The sequence below is a fragment of the Rattus rattus genome, chromosome 1 (genome assembly GCF_011064425.1).
Source record: "Rattus rattus isolate New Zealand chromosome 1, Rrattus_CSIRO_v1, whole genome shotgun sequence".
Classification (NCBI taxonomy): Eukaryota; Metazoa; Chordata; class Mammalia; order Rodentia; family Muridae; genus Rattus; species Rattus rattus.
In genome coordinates, this window is record NC_046154.1 from 159,330,374 (window position 1) to 159,354,427 (window position 24,054).

General features: G+C 44.1%; 1 protein-coding gene and 1 pseudogene across 1 annotated transcript in view; one reads left to right on the plus strand and one right to left on the minus strand.

The window, feature by feature from the left end:
• Positions 1 to 454: 454 nt before the first annotated feature.
• On the minus strand, positions 455 to 5,044 carry LOC116908618 (annotated as a pseudogene).
• A 142-nt stretch (positions 5,045 to 5,186) lies between these two features.
• The window catches only part of LOC116908678 (ubiquitin-conjugating enzyme E2 R2-like), a 56,508-nt gene continuing 37,640 nt past the window's right edge, over positions 5,187 to 24,054 (plus strand). The window contains exons 1-2 of the mRNA XM_032912024.1: positions 5,187 to 5,249; positions 6,315 to 6,491. Coding sequence (XP_032767915.1) covers positions 5,187 to 5,249; positions 6,315 to 6,491 — 240 coding nt within the window. The remainder of the gene's footprint in view (positions 5,250 to 6,314; positions 6,492 to 24,054) is intronic.

Here is a 24,054-nt window from a genome sequence, read left to right on the forward strand (position 1 = left end):
CATGCCTGCTCCAAGGTTGGCTGACATAGGACAATATAACATTGACTCCTTCAAGCCTTTACCTTTACATTTAACAGTGGCAACTAAGAAATCGCAAAATTTAATAGTTGAAATACATAGTGATTATTCTGCACAGTGTCCCCACCACTCACATTAAATTATAGAACCCCTTCAGGATTTCTTGTCCATTAATTAAATAAGTAGGGAACGAGTCTAGGAGATCATGCAATGCATCCCCTCAGAGAACTACAATTTTGGCAAGGATTTAATGTGCTTCTTAGGGAAATTCTCTGGAATAAATAGTGATGGTTATTTTCAGTAAGTATGGAATAAAAATAATTTTTGCCCCAATCTGAGGTATAATCTCGGTTTTAGGGACACACCGCTATACAGTTGGACAACTGTTGCAATCACCAGAACATCTGCAGAAAGCCAAGATTGTTGGGCCATGATGTCAAGGAGTGTCTTTCAGTTCATCATGATTTTTGATAATATCATCCCCATAATTGGTGGCTTCTTGGCTTCTCAACTGTACTTGTTGTCTAGAATCTCCTCCCTGATTAGCATCTCATCCTTGATTTTTTGTCTGACTCCTTTTTACCAGGATGGGCCCAGCCTGTAGTTGGTTGTAGTCCTGAGGAGAATCTTGGGAATCTCATCCTTGTCCAGGTTCCATCCTTGCTAGGATATCAAGGAAATCCTTGAACTGCTCCTGTTCAGACAAAGCCTCATCTGGCTCAGGGCAACTGTCCTCCTGGGAAAACATGTCTGCGATGTACTCATCCTGGTCCACAAATGATCCCCGTTCTTGTCGATATCCTCCAGGGTTTCTAGAACTACAATCTCCTTCATATGTTCCAACTGTTATAGGTGCAGAAAGGAAGAGAACTCCTCCTGAGGAGCTCTCAGGTCACCATCAAGGTCTGAAGCCTTAAACCTCCTCTTATTTTGTTGAAGCATCTTTTAAAAGGTGTGATGACCAGAGCTATCTTGGAATTCAGCAGGGTTTCCCAGGTAGTAGCCATAGATGGCCTGCTTGTATTCTTCCCAGGAGATCTTTTCGTCTATGTCTCCCTTTCTTTTATGTTCTCTTTCTCCGAGTAATTGAAGGAGGGGTATTTTACATCCTCCAAGTACAATCACTTGCAAGGGGCAACCAATTACAAGTAGATCAGAAGAAATCTAATAAATAATATACCTTCATTGCCTGCAGTTTTAAGAAAATATTTTCACAGGATCCCTGTCCTTTATCATAGGATAGAAACATTACAGGGAGTATGCCCCCAGGCTAAGCTGCCTCTGAGGCAGGTACAAGGCCATTTAATTCCAAGTCAATCTGGAGAGAGGTGACAGCCCTAAGTTGCTCTGGGGATGTCAGAGCAGAGCACAGCTCTCATGCAAACTCCAGATCACCTCTCCATTCTTTCCCAATGCCATAGGCTTTCCAATCCCTGCTTCAGCACTCCAAACATCCTTGAACCCTCACTTTCCCTTCACAATGGGCTCACTTTGCATTGCTTTCTTCTGCTACTGCTTCCCCTGGGCAGGGAGAATGAGCCCAAGGATGGGTACGGGTCTCCTACCTGCCTGGATGATGCTACTCTGGCGGGGCAGGCCATCCGGCTTGTTGTCCCTGAGGACCAGACCGGTGACCCGGCTAGGGGTCTGCAGGAGCAGGCATGATTGGAGGTCTGCCCTGAAATGGGAAGTTGTGAGTACTTTTAAGCCAACTGAAACCTTGCAAGAGGCATTTACAGTGGTATATCTGTTGCTTTCTCATTATCCTCTGAGCCTTCCATAGGTGGGTATGTTAGCAAGCATTCTGTGACAAACACTTCTGTTCTCATGGTAGAAATTTGAGTCCCAAGGCACACTTAGCAAATGTGTGGAACTTGCCAGTAGGAAGGGAGAAGTCAGTTGACAAAGAGTAGATTCCTTTTTTGCCTTCCTGAAGCATTGTGCCTTCCTCTGGACGCCAGCCACCAGGTTGCAGGACTGGTACTGAAAGGTCCAGGCCACCAGCCAATATTCTTCCCTTTCTCTATTCTGGGCCATCAGGTATGCTGGCAACAGTCCTGATTGTATGAGCTATGTCTGTTAGAGTCAACCCAGAAACAGAGAACACAATGAAAATATCGTCCCCAGGTGGGGAATGGGAAAAGAAACTCAACACATATAACATTTCAGAGTGCAATGCAATAGAGCATTTATCATTGACAATAGAGTTTTGTGCACTCCAAAGCTATCAGTGGACTAGTGTCTTAGGTAGGGTTTTACTGCTGTGAACAGACACCATGACCAAGGCAACTCTTATAAAGGATGACATTTAATTGGAGCTGGCTTACAGGTTCAGAGGTTCATCAAGGTAGGAGCGTGGCAGCATCCAGGCAGATGTGAGGCCAGAGGAGCTCAGAGTTCCACCTCTTCCTCTGAAGTGAGCTAGGAGAAGACTGGCTTCCAGGCAGCTAGAACAAAGGTCTTAAAGCCCACCCCACAGTGGACACACCTACTCCAGCAAGGCCTTACCCTATTGCAGCAAGGCCACAACTACCCCAGTAAGATCTTGCCTCCCTAAGAGGTCATTCCCTGGACCAAGCACATACAAAGCATCACAGCTAACCTAGGTGTCATATGAACTGCTCTTACCACAAGAGGAAAATAAAAATACAGAGAGAGCCTAGACTGTGGCTTTGTGGTAGCAGCCGGGCTAGGAGTCTGCAGGAGCGCCATGCCTCCAGGTCCCCTGGCAGGGCTGGCCCGGGATTCTCAAGAGGATTCTCCCTAAAAATTCCCATGAAGGACACAGTTTGACTTACTGGGCATATTTCTCCAACTAATTCAGACCAGGTGAGTCTTTGTATCCTACATACTGGCTACACTGGGTACACTGAATATTTGAATGGGAATTATCTAGATTTAGTTATTGTTAGAGGAACAGTAACTTCAACTATTGTTTAGAGAGGGGTGTATGTATAGTGAGATGCAGAGAGGAGTCCTATGTTGCCAGGTGCACTGTTCAGACAGGGTGTATGTGTGCACAGTAGGTGCAGATTATGGAGCAAGGCTGCCAGATGCATTATTAAAAGGGACTCCTATATTACTACACTATTCCCTGAGGCTATCTGCTTCATTTGGTCTCCCCTCCCCGGTTTTTTCTTTCTAGAAATGTTCATGTAAGTGTTGATCTGATATTTGCCTCTCTATTGGGCCCTAGAAGTTTGAGATAGGCAAGACTACACAGTGAGTTCTGGTCTCTAAAACAAACGAAAACAAAGAGACCATCCAAACAGATGGTCCCAGCCCTCACTACAGTTTCTGTTCTGATGGCAGAGACACTAATTACACAGAATCAGTTTGGATGAGTTTCACAGGCAAGTTACAATAAATAAAACCAAAGTGAAGATGTCTTATGCCTTACAGAAGTCATTTCTGATGTCAATGTAGACAATCTAAAATGATATAGTACCTGCAGCCGCAGCACTCATCTTCTATCTTACATACTGTGCAACTGTCCCCAGGGTTTAAGTTTCCACTTTATGGTCCAGACTGACAGCTAGTGTTCAGCCGAGAGTCTCATTCATCTGGGAAGGAGAAATGGCTAAGATATGCCTGTCTCAAATGGCTAAGTTCAAAAACTCAGATGACAGCATATGCTGGCGAGGATGTGGAGAAAGAGGAACACTCCTCCATTGTTGGTGGGATTGCAGACTGGTACAACCATTCTGGAAATCAGTCTGGAGGTTCCTCAGAAAATTGGACATTGAACTACCTGAGGACTCAGCTATACCTCTCTTGGGCATATACCCAAAAGATGCCCCAACATGTCTTTACACATGCTCCACTATTTCATAGTAGTCTTATTTATAATACCCAGAAGCTGGTAAGAACCCAGATGCCCTTCAACAGAGGAATGGATACAGAAAATGTGGTACATCTACACAATGGAATACTACTCAGCTATCAACTACAATGACTTTGTGAAATTCATAGGCAAATGGATGGAACTGGAAAATATCATCCTGAGTGAGGTAACCCAATCACAGAAAAACACACATGGTATGCACTCATTGATAAGTAGCTATTAGCCCAAATGCTTGAATTGCCCTAGATGCACAGAACACATGAAATTGAAGAAGGATGACCAAAATGTGAATGCTTTATTCCTTCTTTAAAAGCATAACAAGAATACACTTAGGAGGGAATAGAGAGGCAAAGTTTAGAACAGAGGCTGAAGGAACACCCACTCAGAGCCTGCCCCACATGTGGCCAATACATGTACAGCCACCAAACTAGATAGATGGATGAAGCAAAGAAGTGCAGGCTGACAGGAACCGGATGTAGATCTCTCCTGAGAGACACACCTAGAATACAGCAAATACATAGGCAAATGCCAGCAGCAAACCACTGAACTGAGAACAGGACCCCCATTGAAGGAATCAGAGAAAAGACTGAAAGAGCTTGAAGGAGCTTGAGACTCCGTGTGAACAGCAATGCCAAGCAACTAGAGCTTCCAGGGACTAAGCCACTACCCAAAGACTATACATGGACTGACCCTGGGCTCCAACCTCATAGGTAGCAATGAATAACCTAGTAAGAGCACCAGTGGAAGGGGAAGCCCTTGGCCCTGCCAAGACTGAACCCCAGTGAACGTGATTGTTGTGGGGAGGGCGGTAATGGGGGGAGGATGGGGAGGGGAACACCCATAGAGAATGGGAGGGGGAGGGGTTAGGGGGATGTTGGCCCAGAAACCGGGAAAAGTTATAACAATCGAAATGTAAATAAGAAATATCCAAGTTAATAAAAATGGAGGAAAAGAAAAAAAGATATGCCTGTATCCACTCTTCTGTGTGTAGCACTATGTAGCCCTGGTTTCCAGAGATAGACTTCAGGTCCTCAAAGCAAGAACTTTATTTATTGAGCTTTTTCTCCAGCCTCCTAATGCACACATGGTACTTCAGTGGTTAAATATATGACTGTGTGAGAATCTTCATACCTGGTGCCCTGCTATTGGAACCTCCATGGTCCTGCTGGCATTGCCAATCATGCTGCATGCTGTCCTAAGCCAGCAGCAACTGTGTCCCCTTTTCCATTGCCGTTTTCTCTCACATGTAGCTAAGGGCTGGCTCACCATGACACCCCATTCTCCCTAATAATTCCAGCTGTATTGTAACAGAGCAGAAACTGACATGGTCTGGATTATCACCTATGTGAACTTGTTCTCCAAAATTGATATTTACCTGATTTCTAAGGTAATGTGTTGAGCTGAGTTTATGAGCCATGAACCCCAGGTACATGAAGTCAGGATCTCCCACTCATAGGTATAATTGGTAATTGAGGCCTGGAAATTCTTGTGTGGACTGTGCTGTGCATTGTAGTTTAATTGACAATACTGTGTAACCGTTTCCTCTGTGTCGAATATAGTCGTTGCCATCTTGATTCAGTATCATGACTCACAGAGACCCCCATGTGCCCTGTTAGCATGCTCTCCAGAGAGAGGTGAGTTCTTGGGGCTCCTGTGAGATCTTCAGGAGTAGCCTTTCCCCCCTGTGATTCCAGTCCTCACTCCATAGGGGTAAACGTGTGACCAGAATAAGGCTTCTCTGGGGGCATAGCTACCCAGAAGTTCCCTCAGGGTCTTCCCAGCAGTGTCACTGCCTTTGGGTCACTTATACTTCTATAAGTATCTCCCATAATTGGCTCACCAAACTGGACCTGAAGAGAAAATTCTTTGGTCTGACAGCTTCTTAAAAATCACAACAAGCCATATCGCTTGCCTCTACTCTTTACCTGCTGACAGTAGTCTGTCCTCCAGCTATTATGAGCATACATACAAAAAAAGGCTCCACTATATTCCCTCTGGGGAACAAAATCATTTCCATTATTGTGACACCTTTTTGATTTATCAGTGTCTCCAATATATAATTGAAACAGGAAGTGAAGTGAAAGTAGTTTGTGTGGGAAGTGACCTCAGTACAACAGTCTGAAGGACCAAGGAAGTATGTTTTTATTTTTCTTGTTCTAATAAATGAATAAATAAATAAATAAATAAATAAATAAATAAATAAATAAACCTGTCAAGAAGAAACGTAATGAAGGAATTTTCGCGACCACCCTGGCCAGCAAGGAAGACGCAACACTGTCGGATTCTTCTCAACAGCCTTTATTGCAGGACCACCTCATTGTTGATGTGGGGATCCCGAGCAGCAAGGGCACTCGCCTTATAAACATAACAGACTATGGTTGTATACTTGTCCTCCAGGGATTGGTGGAGCATGAAGCACCTCATTAGCATGAATATCGCCCCGGCCTGATAGCTGCCGGAGGTATGCCAACACATGTGCTGCACGGGTGTTTACCACAATCGAGTACCGGATGTTGGCGCCATCTTTTTAGACCACATCGCTCCCTACAAGGAATGTTATTTTGGCTTACAGTTTGTGGGAGCACAGTCCATCGTGTTGGTGAGGAAGGACAGTGGCAGGACGGAGAGGGTGCGGGGCACATTATATCCATAGTCAGGAAAGAGAAAAGGATGAGCAACCAACCGGTGAAGCCAGACTAATAAACCTTGAGGCGATCCCCCACATGAACCCACTTCCTCCTCCAAGCCACCACCTTCTGCAGATTTCACATCCTTCCTTAGAGAGCCTCCAGATGAAGACCAAGTCTTCAAACATGAAGGGCTGTGCAGGACATTTCACCTTTGACTCACAACAGGAGGGGAATCAGAAGAAGAAAGAAAGCTAACAAGCAGGTTGCTGTTGTGCATTGTGTAACATGAGGGCTGCCTTCCCGGGGACTTCTCCCTTGAGGAACATGATGTTTTCTTATTTCCACCAGGCAGCACAAGACCATAACCAGAAATTTGGAGCCACATTTAATTATTAAATACTATCTAGGACAATGGACAATGGTCAGATCCAAATTCAGGATTCCCAGAGTAGCCAGAACTACTTTATTCAGAGGCTTCTAGAGGCAAAACCCACAAGGCTATGTGCTTTCTGTCTTTGTCCAGCAGGGGCAAGCATACATCATGATGTACCTCCTGCCTACTTCTGATGAAGCACATGCTGTGCAGTTGGGCAACCAAGCTGGCTTAAAGAAGCAAGAACATGTGGTCTGTTATCTTACATGACCAACATCCCCCAGCACTCCAGGCACATAGAAGGAGAAAGAAATGTGAAAATTTTCTCACTTTTCATATGCCTTAAATCATTTTCTCTTCATACCTTTATAACTTACTTAAGCTTTTATATCCCCAGATATGAAATTACTTTCTTTGAGTCTCATAACTTTCATAAACTGTAAACCTTTTTTTCCTCTTTAACCATTTCCCATAAGACAGTTGTTGATTGCTGAGAGCAGTCCTTTATTGTGGGGATAATCTTCTTATGCATTGTGTAAAGGTTTCTTTGTATTATTCAAATGTTGATTTCTGTACCAGCAGATTGCTGAGTACAGTCTGAACATTGGTATCATTTTCATGAAGCATCACTTGTCTCAGTGTTTGCTTTAATAAAGAGCTGACAGCCTATGGCAGGGCAGGAGAGGAAAGGGGAACACCTGGGTAGAGAGAGAAACTCTGGGACAGAATAGTGTGTGTGTGTGTGTATGTGTGTGCGCGCGCGTGTGCGCGCGTGCGCGTGTGCGCGCGCGTGTGTGTGTGTCTCTGTGTGTGTGTGTGTGGGGTCTGTGTGTAAATGTCTGTCTATGTGTGTCTGTGTGTGTGTGTGTTTGTGTCTGTTTGTGTCTGTCTGTGTATGGGAGGGTGGGTCTGTGTTTGTATGCCTGTTTGTGTGTGTGTGTGTGTGTGTGAGTGTGTGTGTGAGTGTGTGTGTGAGTGTGTGTGTAGTATTCACTAGCCAGACACAGAGGAAGAAACAGTTGCCAGGACTGAAGGAGAGATAACAGGACACGTGGCAGAATGTAGATTAGAATAAATGGCTTGACTCAGTTATATGAGCTAGTTGGGGATGAACCTAAACTATAAGGTCTAACCTTAATAAATAATAGTAAGTCTCTGTGTCGTTATTGGAGGCTGGTGGGTTGAGGCTGCCAGGTTGAGACAGTCTGGAAATAATTTATTATTTCTTTAAATAAAGGAATAATAAAAAGTTACATCAGAAACCTGTTTATATTTTTATGAAGCCTGTTAGCAAGGTAAACCTGTCTACCTTTTCTGAACAAGAGATCTTGTTTTTGTGATGTCCTCACTCCCTTGCTTGTGCTTCTGAATAAATGACCTATAGACTAGCCTGTATCTGAGAATTTTCAGGGAGCCCATTTTAGGACAGATTATAAATACACATTTCACAGAAGGGGGAATAGGAGAGACCAACAGGCCTAGGGACAGAGGATCAACTTCAGTGCTCAGATATATTCAAACTACAGAGGGAAGCACCATTTTGTCTCAAAGTTTGGCAAAAAAAATTTTTGTGGTTGTGTTTTGAGATAAGGTTTCAGGTGGCGCAGGTCAGCCTCACACTGGCTCTGACCTCAAACTTTGGATCCTCTTGCTTTCAGTTCCTAAATGCTGGCTTAAGGCTATGATGGCCATTCTTGATTATTAGCTTGACTGTCTAGAATCAGCTAAAACTCAAAAATCCAGGACTCCAGCCCTACACAGCCATTGTTGATCTACTTGAACTACAGACTGCAAGCCACTCTAAGAAATCACACCAGCTCTGTCCCTGCAGTGAGTTGTGTAGGCTTAGGTTTTTCAAAATCTACTTTAATAAGAATCCTCAAATGCTTCGACCCGCTCCCCTTCTAGTCCACTGTCCAAAGGTTGGAGAGAAAAATGGTAAATAGGACAAGGGTATGTGGACCAGAATAGAAGTAGGTCTTTGGGGGTGATTCCAGTCTTTGTTGTTGAGATACCAGCAGTCCAATTTGGTAGTGGTAGGATATCAAATACAGATCAGCAGTGGAGGTATGATCTAGCAGAAACAGACAGTCCTCCACTATGGGAGTGACCAGAACCAGCTGGGGTGCCAGGAGAAACTCTCTGCCATACCTCTCTCAATGAAGTGAAGATCAGTGAAGACTGAAGACCAATGAAACATTGCAAGGCTAGCTGTGCAAGCACCCCATCACTGTCTGTTGAGTCCTGTGTATGTATACTCTCTCCAAACATCACCTGTCTTGCTGCAGGTCTTGCCTAAGCAAAATACCACATGAGTCTGCATCGCATGACACAAACAGAAACTTCCACTTCATAGCTGTGACTACTCTGCAGGCAGACTCCACAGTACCAGGTTCACGTGGTTTACTATAGGGATTGATCCCGGGACTTCAGTGTACCAGGCAACCACTGTACTGCCTGAGTAGGATCCACAGACTAGAACTGTGGACTGTCTAAGGCACTGGGAGGATGTGGAGAAACTAATGTTGTAGTTCTATGAATATGTCACCCAGCACGGTGCCCTGACATCTAAGCACAACTCCAGGGTCAGCAGTCCCCACTCACTCTCAACTCCATCCCACCTGACAGCTGAACAAGCTGTTCTTCAAGGCCTCTGGTGGCTTCCCTACCCTGGCCAGCTCTCTGCTCCCCTCCCTTCTCCTTTTGAACCTTTCTCCTGTAATCCATTCTTTTCCTGCCTTGCATTCAGTTGGCCACCTCTCTTACTGAATTGAGAATGTGAAAGGAAAACAATGTGCATGTGTTTCGTCTGTCTCAGTGAGGCAGTCCTCAGTGTGTGTCTGTGCATTCCACACCCCTACATGGCTTCCTTGCCTGTCTGCTCTCTAGGTTGCCTCTGTGCTGCCCATCTCTCCTACCCTGTAGTATCACTCACATCAATAAGTGTTGTAATCCGACACAAGAAACAATGGGAGGGGGGAGGGGAGGAAGAATAAATAAAGGAAAGAAAATGTCTTTGTTTGAACTTCTCTTTCTTTTTTTTTCCTTTTTTTTATTATTATTATTAACTTGAATATTTCTTTTATACATTTCGAATGTTATTCCCTTTCCCGGTTTCCGGGCAAACATCCCCTCCCCCTCCCTTCCTTATGGGTGTTCCCCTCCCCACCCTCCCCCCCTATTGCCGCCCTCCCCCAACTGTCTAGTTCACTGGGGTTCAGTCTTAGCAGGACCCAGGGCTTCCTCTTCCACTGGTGCTCTTACTAGGATATTCATTGCTACCTATGAGGTCAGAGTCCAGGGTCAGTCCATGTATAGTCTTTAGGTAGTGGCTTAGTCCCTGGAAGCTCTGGTTGCTTGGCATTGTTGTACATATGGGGTCTCGAGCCCCTTCAAGCTCTTCCAGTTCTTTCTCTGATTCCTTCAACGGGAATCCTATTCTCAGTTCAGTGGTTTGCTGCTGACATTCGCCTCTGTATTTGCTGTATTCTGGCTGTGTCTCTCAGGAGCGATCTACACTTCTGCACTTCTTTGCTTCATCCATCTTATCTAATTGGGTGGCTGTATATATATGGGCCACATGTGGGGCAGGCTCTGAATGGGTGTCCCTTCAGTCTCTGTTTTAATCTTTGCCTCTCTCATCCCTGCCAAGGGTATTCTTGTTCCCCTTTTAAAGAAGGAGTGAAGCATTCACATTTTGATCATCTGTCTTGAGTTTCATTTGTTCTAGGCATCTAGGGTAATTCAGGCATTTGGGCTAATAGCCACTTATCAATGAGTGCATACCATGTATGTCTTTCTGTGATTGGGTTAGCTCACTCAGGATGATATTTTCCAGTTCCAACCATTTGCCTACGAATTTCATAAAGTCGTTGTTTTTGATAGCTGAGTAATATTCCATTGTGTAGATGTACCACATTTTCTGTATCCATTCCTCTGTTGAAGGGCATCTGGGTTCTTTCCAGCTTCTGGCTATTATAAATAAGGCTGAGATGAACATAGTGGAGCACGTGTCTTTTTTATATGTTGGGGCATCTTTTGGGTATATGCCCAAGAGAGGTATAGCTGGATCCTCAGGCAGTTCAATGTCCAATTTTCTGAGGAACCTCCAGACTGATTTCCAGAATGGTTGTACCAGTCTGCAATCCCACCAACAATGGAGGAGTGTTCCTCTTTCTCCACATCCTCGCCAGCATTTGCTGTCACCTGAGTTTTTGATCTTAGCCATTCTCACTGGTGTGAGGTGAAATCTCAGGGTTGTTTTGATTTGCATTTCCCTGATGACTAAAGATGTTGAACATTTCTTTAGGTGTTTCTCAGCCATTCGGCATTCCTCAGCTGTGAATTCTTTGTTTAGCTCTGAACCCCATTTTTAATAGGGTTATTTGTCTCCCCTGCGGTCTAACTTTTTGAGTTCTTTGTATATTTTGGATATAAGGCCTCTATCTGTTGTAGGATTGGTAAAGATCTTTTCCCAATCTGTTGGTTGCCGTTTGTCCTAACCACAGTGTCCTTTGCCTTACAGAAGCTTTGCAGTTTTATGAGATCCCATTTGTCGATTCTTGATCTTAGAGCATAAGCCATTGGTGTTTTGTTCAGGAAATTTTTTCCAGTGCCCATGTGTTCCAGATGCTTCCCTATTTTTTCTTCTATTAGTTTGAGTGTGTCTGGTTTGATGTGGAGGTCCTTGATCCACTTGGACTTAAGCTTTGTACAGGGTGATAAGCATGGATCGATCTGCATTCTTCTACATGTTGACCTCCAGTTGAACCAGCACCATTTGCTGAATATGCTATCTTTTTTCCATTGGATGGATTTGGCTCCTTTGTCAAAAATCAAGTGACCATAGGTGTGTGGGTTCATTTCTGGGTCTTCAATTCTGTTCCATTGGTCTATCTGTCTGTCTCTGTACCAATACCATGCAGTTTTTATCACTATTGCTCTGTAATACTGCTTGAGTTCAGGGATAGTGATTCCCCCTGAAGTCCTTTTATTGTTGAGGATAGTTTTAGCTATCCTGGGTTTTTTGTTATTCCAGATGAATTTGCAAATTGTTCTGTCTAACTCTTTGAAGAATTGGATTGGTATTTTGATGGGGATTGCATTGAATCTGTAGATCGCTTTTGGTAAAATGGCCATTTTTACTATATTAATCCTGCCAATCCATGAGCATGGGAGATCTTTCCACCTTCTGAGGTCTTCTTCAATTTCTTTCTTCAGTGTCTTGAAGTTCTTATTGTACAGATCTTTTACTTGCTTGGTTAAAGTCACACCGAGGTACTTTATATTATTTGGGTCTATTATGAAGGGTGTCGTTTCCCTAATTTCTTTCTCGGCTTGTTTCTCTTTTGTGTAGAGTAAGGCTACTTGTTTATTTGAGTTAATTTTATACCCAGCCACTTTGCTGAAGTTGTTTATCAGCTTTAGTAGTTCTCTGGTGGAACTTATGGGATCACTTAAATATACTATCATATCATCTGCAAATAGTGATATTTTGACTTCTTCTTTTCCTATCTGTATCCCCTTGACCTCCTTTTGTTGTCTGATTGCTCTGGCTAGAACTTCAAGAACTATACTAAATAAGTAGGGAGAGAGTGGGCAGCCTTGTCTAGTCCCTGATTTTAGTGGGATTGCTTCAAGTTTCTCTCCATTTAGTTTAATGTGAGCCACTGGTTTGCTGTATATGGCTTTTACTATGTTTAGGTATGGGCCTTGAATTCCTATTCTTTCCAGGACTTTTATCATGAAGGGGTGTTGAATTTTGTCAAATGCTTTCTCAGCATCTAATGAAATGACCATGTGGTTTTGTTCTTTCAGTTTGTTTATATAATGGATCACGTTGATGGTTTTCCATATATTAAACCATCCCTGCATGCCTGGGATGAAGCCTACTTGATCATGGTGGATGATTGTTTTGATGTGCTCTTGGATTCGGTTTGCCAGAATTTTGTTGAGTATTTTTGCGTCGATGTTCATAAGGGAAATTGGTCTGAAGTTCTCTTTCTTTGTTGGGTCTTTGTGTGGTTTAGGTATAAGAGTAATTGTGGCTTCATAGAAGGAATTCGGTAGTGCTCCATCTGTTTCAATTTTGTGGAATAGTTTGGATAATATTGGTATGAGGTCTTCTATGAAGGTCTGATAGAATTCTGCACTAAACCCGTCTGGACCTGGGCTCTTTTTGGTTGGGAGACCTTTAATGACTGCTTCTATTTCCTTAGGAGTTATGGGGTTGTTTAACTGGTTTATCTGTTCCTGATTTAACTTCGGTACCTGGTATCTGTCTAGGAAGTTATCCATTTCCTGCAGATTTTCAAGTTTTGTTGAATATAGGCTTTTATAGTAAGATCTGATGATTTTTTGAATTTCCTCTGAATCTGTAGTTATGTCTCCCTTTTCATTTCTGATTTTGTTAATTTGGACACACTCTCTGTGTCCTCTCGTTAGTCTGGCTAGGGGTTTATCTATCTTGTTGATTTTCTCAAAGAACCAACTTTTGGTTCTGTTGATTCTTTCTATGGTCCTTTTTGTTTCTACTTGGCTGATTTCAGCTCTGAGTTTGATTATTTCCTGCCTTCTACTCCTCCTGGGTGTATTTGCTTCTTTTTGTTCTAGAGCTTTTAGGTGTGCTGTCAAGCTGCTGACATATGCTCTTTCCTGTTTCTTTCTGCAGGCACTCAGCGCTATGAGTTTTCCTCTTAGCACAGCTTTCATTGTGTCCCATAAGTTTGGGTATGTTGTACCTTCATTTTCATTAAATTCTAAAAAGTTTTTAATTTCTTTCTTTATTTCTTCCTTGACCAGGTTATCATTGAGTAGAGCATTGTTCAATTTCCACGTATATGTGGGCATTCTTCCCTTATTGTTATTGAAGACCAGCTTTAGGCCGTGGTGGTCCGATAGCACGCATGGGATTATTTCTATCTTTCTGTATCTGTTGAGACCTGTTTTTTGACCAATTATATGGTCAATTTTGGAGAAAGTACCATGAGGAGCTGAGAAGAAGGTATATCCTTTTGCTTTAGGGTAGAACGTTCTATAAATATCCGTTAAGTCCATTTGGCTCATGACTTCTCTTAGTCTGTCTACATCTCTGTTTAATTTCTGTTTCCATGATCTGTCCATTGATGAGAGTGGGGTGTTGAAATCTCGTACTATTATTGTGTGAGGTGCAATGTGTGTTTTGAGCTTTAGTAAGGTTTCTTTTACGTATGTAGGTGCCCTTGTATTTGGGGCATAGATATTTAGGATTGAGAGTTCATCTTGGTGGATTTTTCCTTTGATGAATATGAAGTGTCCTTCCTTATCTTTTTTGATGACTTTTAGTTGAAAATTGATTTTATTTGATATTAGAATGGCTACTCCAGCTTGCTTCTTCCGACCATTTGCTTGGAAAGTTGTTTCCCAGCCTTTCACTCTGAGGTAGTGTCTGTCTTTGTCTCTGAGGTGTGTTTCCTGTAGGCAGCAGAATGCAGGGTCCTCGTTGCGTATCCAGTTTGCTAATCTATGTCTTTTTATTGGGGAGTTGAGGCCATTGATGTTGAGAGATATTAAGGAATAGTGATTATTGCTTCCTGTTATATTCATATTTGGATGTGAGGTTGTGTTTGTGTGCTTTTCTTCTCTTTGTTTTGTTGCCAAGACGATTAGTTTCTTGCCTCTTCTAGGGTATAGCTTGCCTCCTTATGTTGGGCTTTACCATTTATTATCCTTTGTAGCGCTGGATTTGTAGAAAGATATTGTGTAAATTTGGTTTTGTCATGGAATATCTTGGTTTCTCCATCTATGTTAATTGAGAGTTTTGCAGGATACAGTAGCCTGGGCTGGCATTTGTGTTCTCTTAGGGTCTGTATGACATCAGTCCAGGATCTTCTGGCCTTCATAGTTTCTGGCGAGAAGTCTGGTGTGATTCTGATAGGTCTGCCTTTATATGTTACTTGACCTTTTTCCCTTACTGCTTTTAATATTCTTTCTTTATTTTGTGCGTTTAGTGTTTTGACTATTATGTGACGGGAGGTGTTTCTTTTCTGGTCCAATCTATTTGGAGTTCTGTAGGCTTCTTGTATGCCTATGGGTATCTCTTTTTTTAGGTTAGGGAAGTTTTCTTCTATGATTTTGTTGAAGATATTTACTGGTCCTTTGAGCTGGGAGTCTTCACTCTCTTCTATACCTATTATCCTTAGGTTTGATCTTCTCATTGAGTCCTGGATTTCCTGTATGTTTTGGACCAGTAGCTTTTTCCGCTTTACATTATCTTTGACAGTTGAGTCAATGATTTCTATGGAATCTTCTGCTCCTGAGATTCTCTCTTCCATCTCTTGTATTCTGTTGGTGAAGCTTGTATCTACAGCTCCTTGTCTCTTCTTTTGGTTTTCTATATCCAGGGTTATTTCCATGTGTTCTTTCTTGATTGCTTCTATTTCCATTTTTAATTCCTTCAACTGTTTGATTGTGTTTTCCTGGAATTCTTTCAGGGATTTTTTCGATTCCTCTCTGTAGGCTTCTACTTGTTCTCTAAGGGAGTTCTTCATGTCTTTCTTGAAGTCCTCCAGCATCATGATCAAATATGATTTTGAATCTAGATCTTGCTTTTCTGGTGTGTTTGGATATTCCATGCTTGTTTTGGTGGGAGAATTGGGCTCCGATGATGCCATGTAGTCTTGGTTTCTGTTGCTTGTGTTCCTGCACTTGCCTCTCGCCATCAGATTATCTCTATTCTTACTTTGTTCTGCTATTTCTGACAGTGGCTAGACTGTCCTATAAGCCTGTGTGTCAGGAGTGCTGTAGACCTGTTTTCCTGTTTTCTTTCAGCCAGTTATGGGGACAGAGTGTTCTGCTTTCGTGTGTGTAGTTTTGCCCCTCTACAGGTCTTCAGCTGTTCCTGTGGGCCTGTGTCTTGAGTTCACCAGGCAGGTCACTCGCAGCAGAAAAGTTGGTCTTACCTGTGGTCTCGAGGCTCAAGTTGGCTTGCGGGGTGCTGCCCACGGGCTCTCTGCGGTGGCAGCAACCGGGAAGATCTGCGCCGCCTCTTCCGGGAGCCTCCGTGCACCAGGGTTCCAGATGGCCTCCGGTGTTTTCCTCTGGAATCAGTAATGTGTGCAGAGAGCAGTCTCTTCTGGTTTCGCAGGCGTGTCTGCCTCTCTGAAGGTTTAGCTCTCCCTCCCACGGGATTTGGGTGCAGAGAACTGTTTATCCGGTCTGTTTCCTTCAGGTTCCGGCGGTGTCTCAGGCAGGGCTCCTGCCTCTCCTGGGCCCTCTCCCACGGGAGCCCAGAGGCCTTATACAGTTTCCTCTTGGGCCAGGGATGTGGGCAGGGGTGGGCAGTGTTGGTGGTCTCTTCCGCTCTGCAGCCTCAGGAGTGCCCACCTGACCAGGCGGTGAGGTCTCTCTCCCACGGGTTTTGGGAGCAGAGAGCTGCTGCGGGCCGGGATCCGCGGGTGTGGGACTTCCGGTAAACACAGGACGTGCCCGGTCCTAGAGGAATTCTGCCTCCGTGTGTCCCGAGATCACCAGGCCGCTTTCTTGCAGCAGGAAAGTTGGTCTTACCTGTGGTCCCGAGGCTCAAGTTCGCTCGCGGGGTGCTGCTCACGGGCTCTCTGCAGTGGCAGCAACCGGGAAGATCTGGGCCGCCTCTTCCGGGAGCCTCCGTGCACCAGGGTTCCAGATGGCCTCCGGTGTTTTCCTCTGGAATCAGTAATGTGTGCAGAGAGCAGTCTCTTCTGGTTTCGCAGGCGTGTCTGCCTCTCTGAAGGTTTAGCTCTCCCTCCCACGGGATTTGGGTGCAGAGAACTGTTTATCCGGTCTGTTTCCTTCAGGTTCCGGCGGTGTCTCAGGCAGGGCTCCTGCCGCTCCTGGGCCCTCTCCCACGGGAGCCCAGAGGCCTTATACTGTTTCCTCTTGGGCCAGGGATGTGGGCAGGGGTGGGCAGTGTTGGTGGTCTCTTCCGCTCTGCAGCCTCAGGAGTGCCCACCTCACCAGGCGGTGAGGTCTCTCTCCCACGGGTTTTGGGAGCAGAGAGCTGCTGCGGGCCGGGCTGAACTTCTCTTTCTATAGCTCATTTACAGCAGCATATCTCCAGGGAGTTGTTTATATTCTGCCTTCTTGTTGGGCCCATCAGCATTGACTGATGTCATCCTTCTTGAAGCCCTTGGAAAGCTTCTGTGTCTCTCGCTTGAGTCTTCCCTCGTGGCCTCCACTCTTCATTCAGCTATTTCCCCACCTTTCCAGTCACCTCATGTTTGTTTGGCCTGAGGCCCCAGCGCCTCTATCAGTTCTGCATGGACACATATCCCTTCTTCCATTTGCAGCAAGGCCACTGTCATGGCATCCTGTCTGGCCACTCCCTCTTTTCCTTGTTTCTCTGAAAGCTTCTCTCTACTGAACTGCTAGGGAGCGGGATCTTTAAAACAGCAATAACAAAAGCTCTGAGTCAGATCTCGTTCTTTTCTTTAAAATCTTTCCCACTCAAAACAGAACCCAAAGTTTCTGGGTGGTAGAGGAAATCCCATCTGATGGCTCCAGCTCCCTCCTGTTTCCTGTTTCTCCCTCCCTCCCTCCTTCTTCTCTCAGCTCCTCAATGCCATTTCCAGAACTGCCTTGTGTTTCCCATCTCAGGGTTCAGCTGATTCCTACCCCAGAATATTCCATTTCCTGATATCCACATGGCTACTCTCCCTCAATCTCATCTCTGTTCAAATGTCACTCCATTCTCAGAGAGTCTTCTGCTGAGCCCTCCATCTAAATAGAAACCTAGCCAGTCTCTGCCTTCCTATCCTGATTTATTTTCTTCTTTGCTTTATATAGAGCATTATATATTTATAGTGTCCTTTCTTCCCTTACTAAAACAGCGGGAAGCTGTATTTATTTTTGATTACACCCTGTTCCCATCCTCGTTGTATTTAGCACAGATAGGTATCCAGTAAATCTATGCTGAATGAAGGAAAGAATAGACTCAGATCTAAGCCAACAGCTTCATCGCAGAACTTTTCACTACAACAAAGTACTTGCAGCAATATTAATGCCCTTGTGTGAGGTCCTGGAGAAATAAAATGAATAAAATGCTTTATTCAATTATTATAAGAAATAAACTATTTATGTGTCCAGCTATCAGTTTGGGTAGATCTGAAGAACACAAGTTCAGGTGGAAGGAAACAAGAGACTGGGAATAAATGAGAGAATGTCCAAGTAAAATAGATAAGTAGTAAGATACACTCAGATCACATAAAGGCTCCTCCGCGAACTGTCCGTGATGGGGTTCTCTCAGCTGAGTTCAATTGTATGCTCAAGTTTTAAAAGTAAACCAAAACCACAAAGTCTGTGAGGAAGAGGAGTTGTTTCTTACTTAACTGGAGACTGTAGGACCTGACTCCTGCAAAGTGCAGGTGAGAGCCAGGGACTGGGCTCATGAAAGTGGTGTGACTCTGAAGGAGGCAAAGAATGAGAAAACTCAGTCCTCTACAAGAGGTTGAAGCAGGAGGAGGAGGTAAGCTACAAAAAGAAAAACTCCAGGACAATGCACAGAGGGCCCTACAGTGTGTAAAGCAGGAGGAGCGAAACCATCAGAGCCTTGAGCATGTCAGGCCAGGGTTCTACCTCTGAGCTACACTCTGCCCTCTGTAATTATACCTCCTTTTATTTAAATGAACAAGTATTATACAGAAGGTAGTCTTGATATTAAAAAACTTAATTTTGAAAAGAATGCTTTAGACTCTCCTCATAACCAAAACGGTAGAGCATTTACGTTCTAAAAATGAATAACCTTTTAAACAATGACTTTTATTTAAATCTGAAAAAGCACAGGAGATAGCCGAACAGTCAGTACTTCAAATGTGTAAGCAAGACTACAGTCTGGTCCTGTGAGCCTCAGTTGCATAGACATTCCAGTCTGTTCTGTGTGTTATCTTCAGGTAGGTTTTAGATTTCATAATGAATAGAAATGTGACGATCAAAGACACAAATCAAGAAATTCATTCCCACGTAGAAGTTACGCCAGGTGCAGCCATTTTGTGAACATTTATACATTCACATGAATCATACCTTACTTACCTTAGTTATCTGAGTCAATTTAGTCATAAAATGTAATTGTAGTACTATAAGGATGGCTACAATATCTAATACTTACACAGGCATTTTTTTCTCTGTTTTTTAACATGACATTGTTCATGAAACAGAGAGTGCAGCACAAAGGACCTGTTAGCCATGGGAATCCCAACTTTCCAGTCCCACCTTGTCTCCCTTAGATGTTCCAGAATTGTTCCTTGGCTTTTCTAGTGCCCCTCCCTCCCTTCCCACTTTCCAGAACTTTCAGAGTGAGCTCTCAACTTTTGACTGACTCACCCACCCACCTTAATACTCTGCCCATTGCTCCCTACCACTGCCCACAAAGCCTGGAAGACATACTTGCTGCTTCCCTTGACCACTTTTTACTTCCCTATCTCTGCCACAACGATCCCAGAATTCAGTTGTGATGACCACAGGGCCTTTGCCTATGCTTCTTCCACAAACAAGAACACTACTTCCGTCCTTCCTCCTGATAATGATATTTACCTCCAGCTTCCTAGCTCACAGGTCTCTCCATAGGTATGGTACTGATATTCCGGTATGTTTGAGTAGATAGAAAACGTTCCTTCTTTATGCATCAATATTCTAGTGAGAGCGTCACAGTAATGTATAAATGTGCAGCATGACATGGGCCTTGGAATGTGTGCTAAGAAGAGAAAGAGGCAGCACTGGAGGGGTAACCTTGGTGTAGATATGGAGTAAGGAAAGGGCGTCAGGGCAGAGCCGTGGAGGTAGGATTGACACTTGGGACAGGTGGACAGAAAAGACCTCTCAGTTAAGCGGCATTTGATTGCAGCCGGAAAGAAGAGAGAAATCAAGGGTTTAATGAGGCAAACCCAGCAGGCAGTGTGAGATTAAGCCCAAAGTCCTGACACTGGCTGTTCTTCACAGTTTCTGGAAGAACAAGAGGCCGGCTATAGAGCAGACTGAGCTGTGGACTGGGCAGCACAGTGGAGGAGCTGAGGTCTGGAGGCAGTGGGGAAGAGCTTACCTGATGTGGAGGCTGGGTGCTATACAAAGTAGTTTCCTGTGCAGAAGAAAGAGGGTAATGGTTGGGTCTGAAGGGATGAGATCCAGGATTCAAAGTATATTTCTGAAGAAGGACTCGGGCTGTTCGATGGGTCACAGCCAACAGTAGGCTCTGAGAGCCTGTGGGAGCCCACACCTCAAGAGTAAGGAATGGTGGAGGAGAAATGAGGGAATTCTAGGTTTTCACTGAGGGTAAAGCCAATGGGCTTCTTGGAGCCCTCTCTGGTCTGGGTCAGGCCCATTGTGTCCCTGCCTCAGATCTCCTCCAGGTCACAGGGTTGTGTCCTTTGTGTGGTTTTGAGATAAGAAACGTTGCAGCTGTTGATGGTCTTTCTGACCCAGAGAGGAATGAGATGGTCCAGGACAAGGAGGGTCCCTCTTCGGTCCTGCTTGGAGAACTACTGCAAGGCTAGAGGGATACACAGTGCAAATGGACAGAGTCACTGCTGGGTTTGCCCAGGTTAACGAGTGGGAAGGGAGGAGGACCCCTTGAGCTACACTCATGTTCTGTGCCACTGAGCCAAGGCCCAGAGGAGGAACATAGACACGGGGTTTCCATGTTGGGTTCTCATAACAAATAAGAGCTTGGCCTGGGGCAAGATCTGAGCGGAATGTGATGGCCTGAGAAGAAATGGGATCGCAGTGTGTGAGGACAGAGGTTTCATAAGGCACGTGGGACAGATCCCAGAAGCAGCACATGGCCCTAACTGTGTCTGCAATTCCATGGAATATTCCAAACCCCCGCTTTGTCTTCTGCTGGCTCTGTGGTCAATGAACACCTGAAACGTGCCTCTGTGGCCAAGAAATGAAAATTTGATTTGGGGTTTGTTTTTGTTGTTGTGGTCTTTGGTGTTCTGTTTGGTTTTGTTGTTTGTTGTTGTTTGTTTTGAAAGATTGACTGGACTTAAATGTAAAAATCCAATGTTGCTAGTGGTTGGTGCTGGGCACAGAAGTAGGAGATTTAGGCCAGAGACCAATGTTCTTTGTCTCATACAGCAGGGAAACTCTGAATTGTTTGTGTCCAGGAAGTTCCTGGAATAACCAAGAGGCCCAGACCCAGGAACTGTCCTCACAGGAGCTAGTGTGGGAAGGTAGAGACAGAGACCCGCTGCCCACTGCACCCTTGGCTTCACCCAGTTAAGACCACCACTCCCCCTGCCTTTAACACAACTGCTGGGTAATGAGGGTAGCTGAATAGACACTGCCCTGAAAACACAAACACAAACAAAAACACCTGGAGTGTTCTTAGCAAAGAAGGATTCTGATAACAGGCTAACAGCAAGAGTAATGGCTAGGTTTACATATTTAGCACCCAGTACCATGTGACTTTTAGGCATTTGTTTTGTTGTTTTGTTTTGAAACAGGGTCTCATAAAACCAGGAAGATCTCATGGGTAACCTTGAGTTTCTGATCCTTTCTGCCTCTTCCCCTGGGATTTCAGGCACACCTGATTTTAGAGTCTGGGTTTCAGAGCAGTTTAGGCAAGCTTCCTATCAACTGAGCTATACCCTAGCCAGCCATGGATATCTTAAATGGAAATTCAGTGACAGTTCAGAAAAACAGTGAGGGTGGCTAAAGCTGCCCTGTAATTCTTCCTTGGCACTGCTGGGGCCAACATGCTAGAGGCTCAAACTTCTTTAGAGAGCCACACTGTCATTTTGATACTACATGGCAACAGATCCCTTCTCAGCAGGTGAACTGGCTTGTGCTGGGTGGTACAGTGTGTAAGCAGTAGCACCTTTAAACAGAGGCTTCCTGTATTAGTTAGGGTTCTCTAGAGTAACAGAATCATAGAGAGAGTCTCTATCATCTATCTATCTATCTATCTATCTATCTATCTATCTATCTATCCATCTATCTATCATATGTATATATGTGCATACCTATATGAATAATACATATATCATTATTTATATAGTATATATTGTTATATATAATTATGCATATATGTATACATGTATTATATGTATACTATATGTGTATTATAGTATACATATGTACTTTATGTGTGTGTGCATGTATATTCTATATGTACATTATATGTGTATATGTATATTATATGTATATATTGCATATATATGATTTATCAGAATTACTTATAGGCTACAGTCCAGCTAATTCAACAACAGCTGGCTGTGAATGGAATGTCCAAGAATCCAGTTGTTGCTCAGTCCACAAGGCAGGATGTCTCATCATATCTGGTCTTCAGTATACACTGCAATCCTGAAGAAGGAGGTTCCAATACCAGTGAAGGGATGGGTATTCTAGCAAGGTGAGGGTAAGCAACCAAAGAGCAGAAGTCTATTCTGTCTGTCTTTTACGTAGTCTTCCAGCAGAAGGTTTGGCACAGATTAAAGGTTTTCTAATCTCAAGATCTGCATTAAAGATGTGTGTCTTCCTCAAAGGTCTGGACTAGAAGTGTACTCACCCACCTCAAACAAAGCAAAAAAATCTCTCATAGCTGTACCCTCCATTTCTGGATTACAGTTCACTCTGATTATAATCAAGTTGACCACCAATAACAGCCATTATGCTCACCAAAGCAAGAGGCTCAAGGAACCCACTCTATCTCAGCCCCAGCTCATTAAACACACAGGGGCACTCACTACTTGACCAGACCCCTGTGCTATGTAGCCCATGATACAGAGAGGCAGTGAGGAGTGAGTTCCCTGAGAGCCTTCCCCATCTGTGGCTAGTCAAGACCTTGGGCAATAATACTTCTCTGTGGCTCAGCTTCTAGGTGAAAAGGGACTGATGATGACACCAAATGTTTGTGTGAGAACGACCAGCTATTGGGCCCTGGCCGGTGCTCCTCATGCATCAACTTCTGCCTCTGCTATTCCTGTGTCCTGGTAACTCCTGAGAAAAGTGCATGAGGATGACTCCAGGGGCCAGTCAATCACCATTTCTTGAATTGATATTTTTAAAAAAATATCTAAAGCACTTTATTTAACCATGTGGCTAGTAGTCAATCCACAGTGGTGCTTAGTAATGTCACTTTAGGAAGTTTGAGCCTTAATTATGTCTTATGGGAAGAAAGGAATTAGAGGTGTAGAGGTTCTTGACACTTAAAGCTCCAGAATCCAGCTGTTACTAATGCAGATACTCACGCAGGGTTGTAGGTATGAATATTGGAAATTTAAGCCGATGAAATAGGAAGATTGGACTAAACTTTACAGGAAGGTTCCCTGAGGGGGTTAATAGGTGTCCTTAGGTAAATTTGGGAAACCTGGGGTCAAGTTAAGTGGATTATTGCTATCTGTCCCAGAGGTCTACCTTCATGAATAGCAGTGTCTTTTTTCCTCTCCTTGTGATGAACTCTGTAAGCACATAGGTTATTGTGTCCTTCTCACTCTGCCCTGAAGACACAGAGCAGGATGCAGCCTGTCCCTGTCTGTCCAACTGTCCATTCAGTGACTCACACACTATACCCATTTTCATCTCTGGTCCTCCTACGGTACGTTTAGAGTTTGTGGTCCAGCTCTTCCCCTCTCCTTGACCTCCTCTCCATCGCTTGGAGGTCAGCAGCAATGTGAGACCCACTGCAAGTCCTTCCTGGGCTTCTCTTTGAGCTGATGCCCAAGACACTGTGCTGGGAAGCCAGCCCAGGATGCACCCTGGGGTGGGTGTGGTTGGCCCAGAAGGAAGCTTCCCTGAAAGGTGGGAAGACCAAGTGCTGTCTTCCCCAGCATTCACATGGTTAAGGTTGTAATCCCTGATGTGATATCATTTGAGGGAAAGTTGAAGAGGTAAAGAGGGTGGGGCTCTGAGACCTCATGGTGGGACTAATGGCCTGATTTTTAAAAAGAGATCAAATATCAATATATATATATATTTCTTTGTGAACCTAGCCTTTCACAGCTGAACTATCTCTCCAGCCCTATACTTAACCAAGAAGCTATTTGCAATTAATGCCCACTTGTAAGGGGAAATTCAGGTTTCTCCAGTGAGGTGTCACTGGGCATATCAACCACACTTAAGAGCAGGTTCAGGAGTAGTTGTCCAACACAAAACAAACTCAGTGTTTGTATAGTTTCTGTTTTATTTTGGCCATTTTGTCTTGGTTTTGTTTGTTTCAATTTTCATCTTGTTGGGTGTTTCTT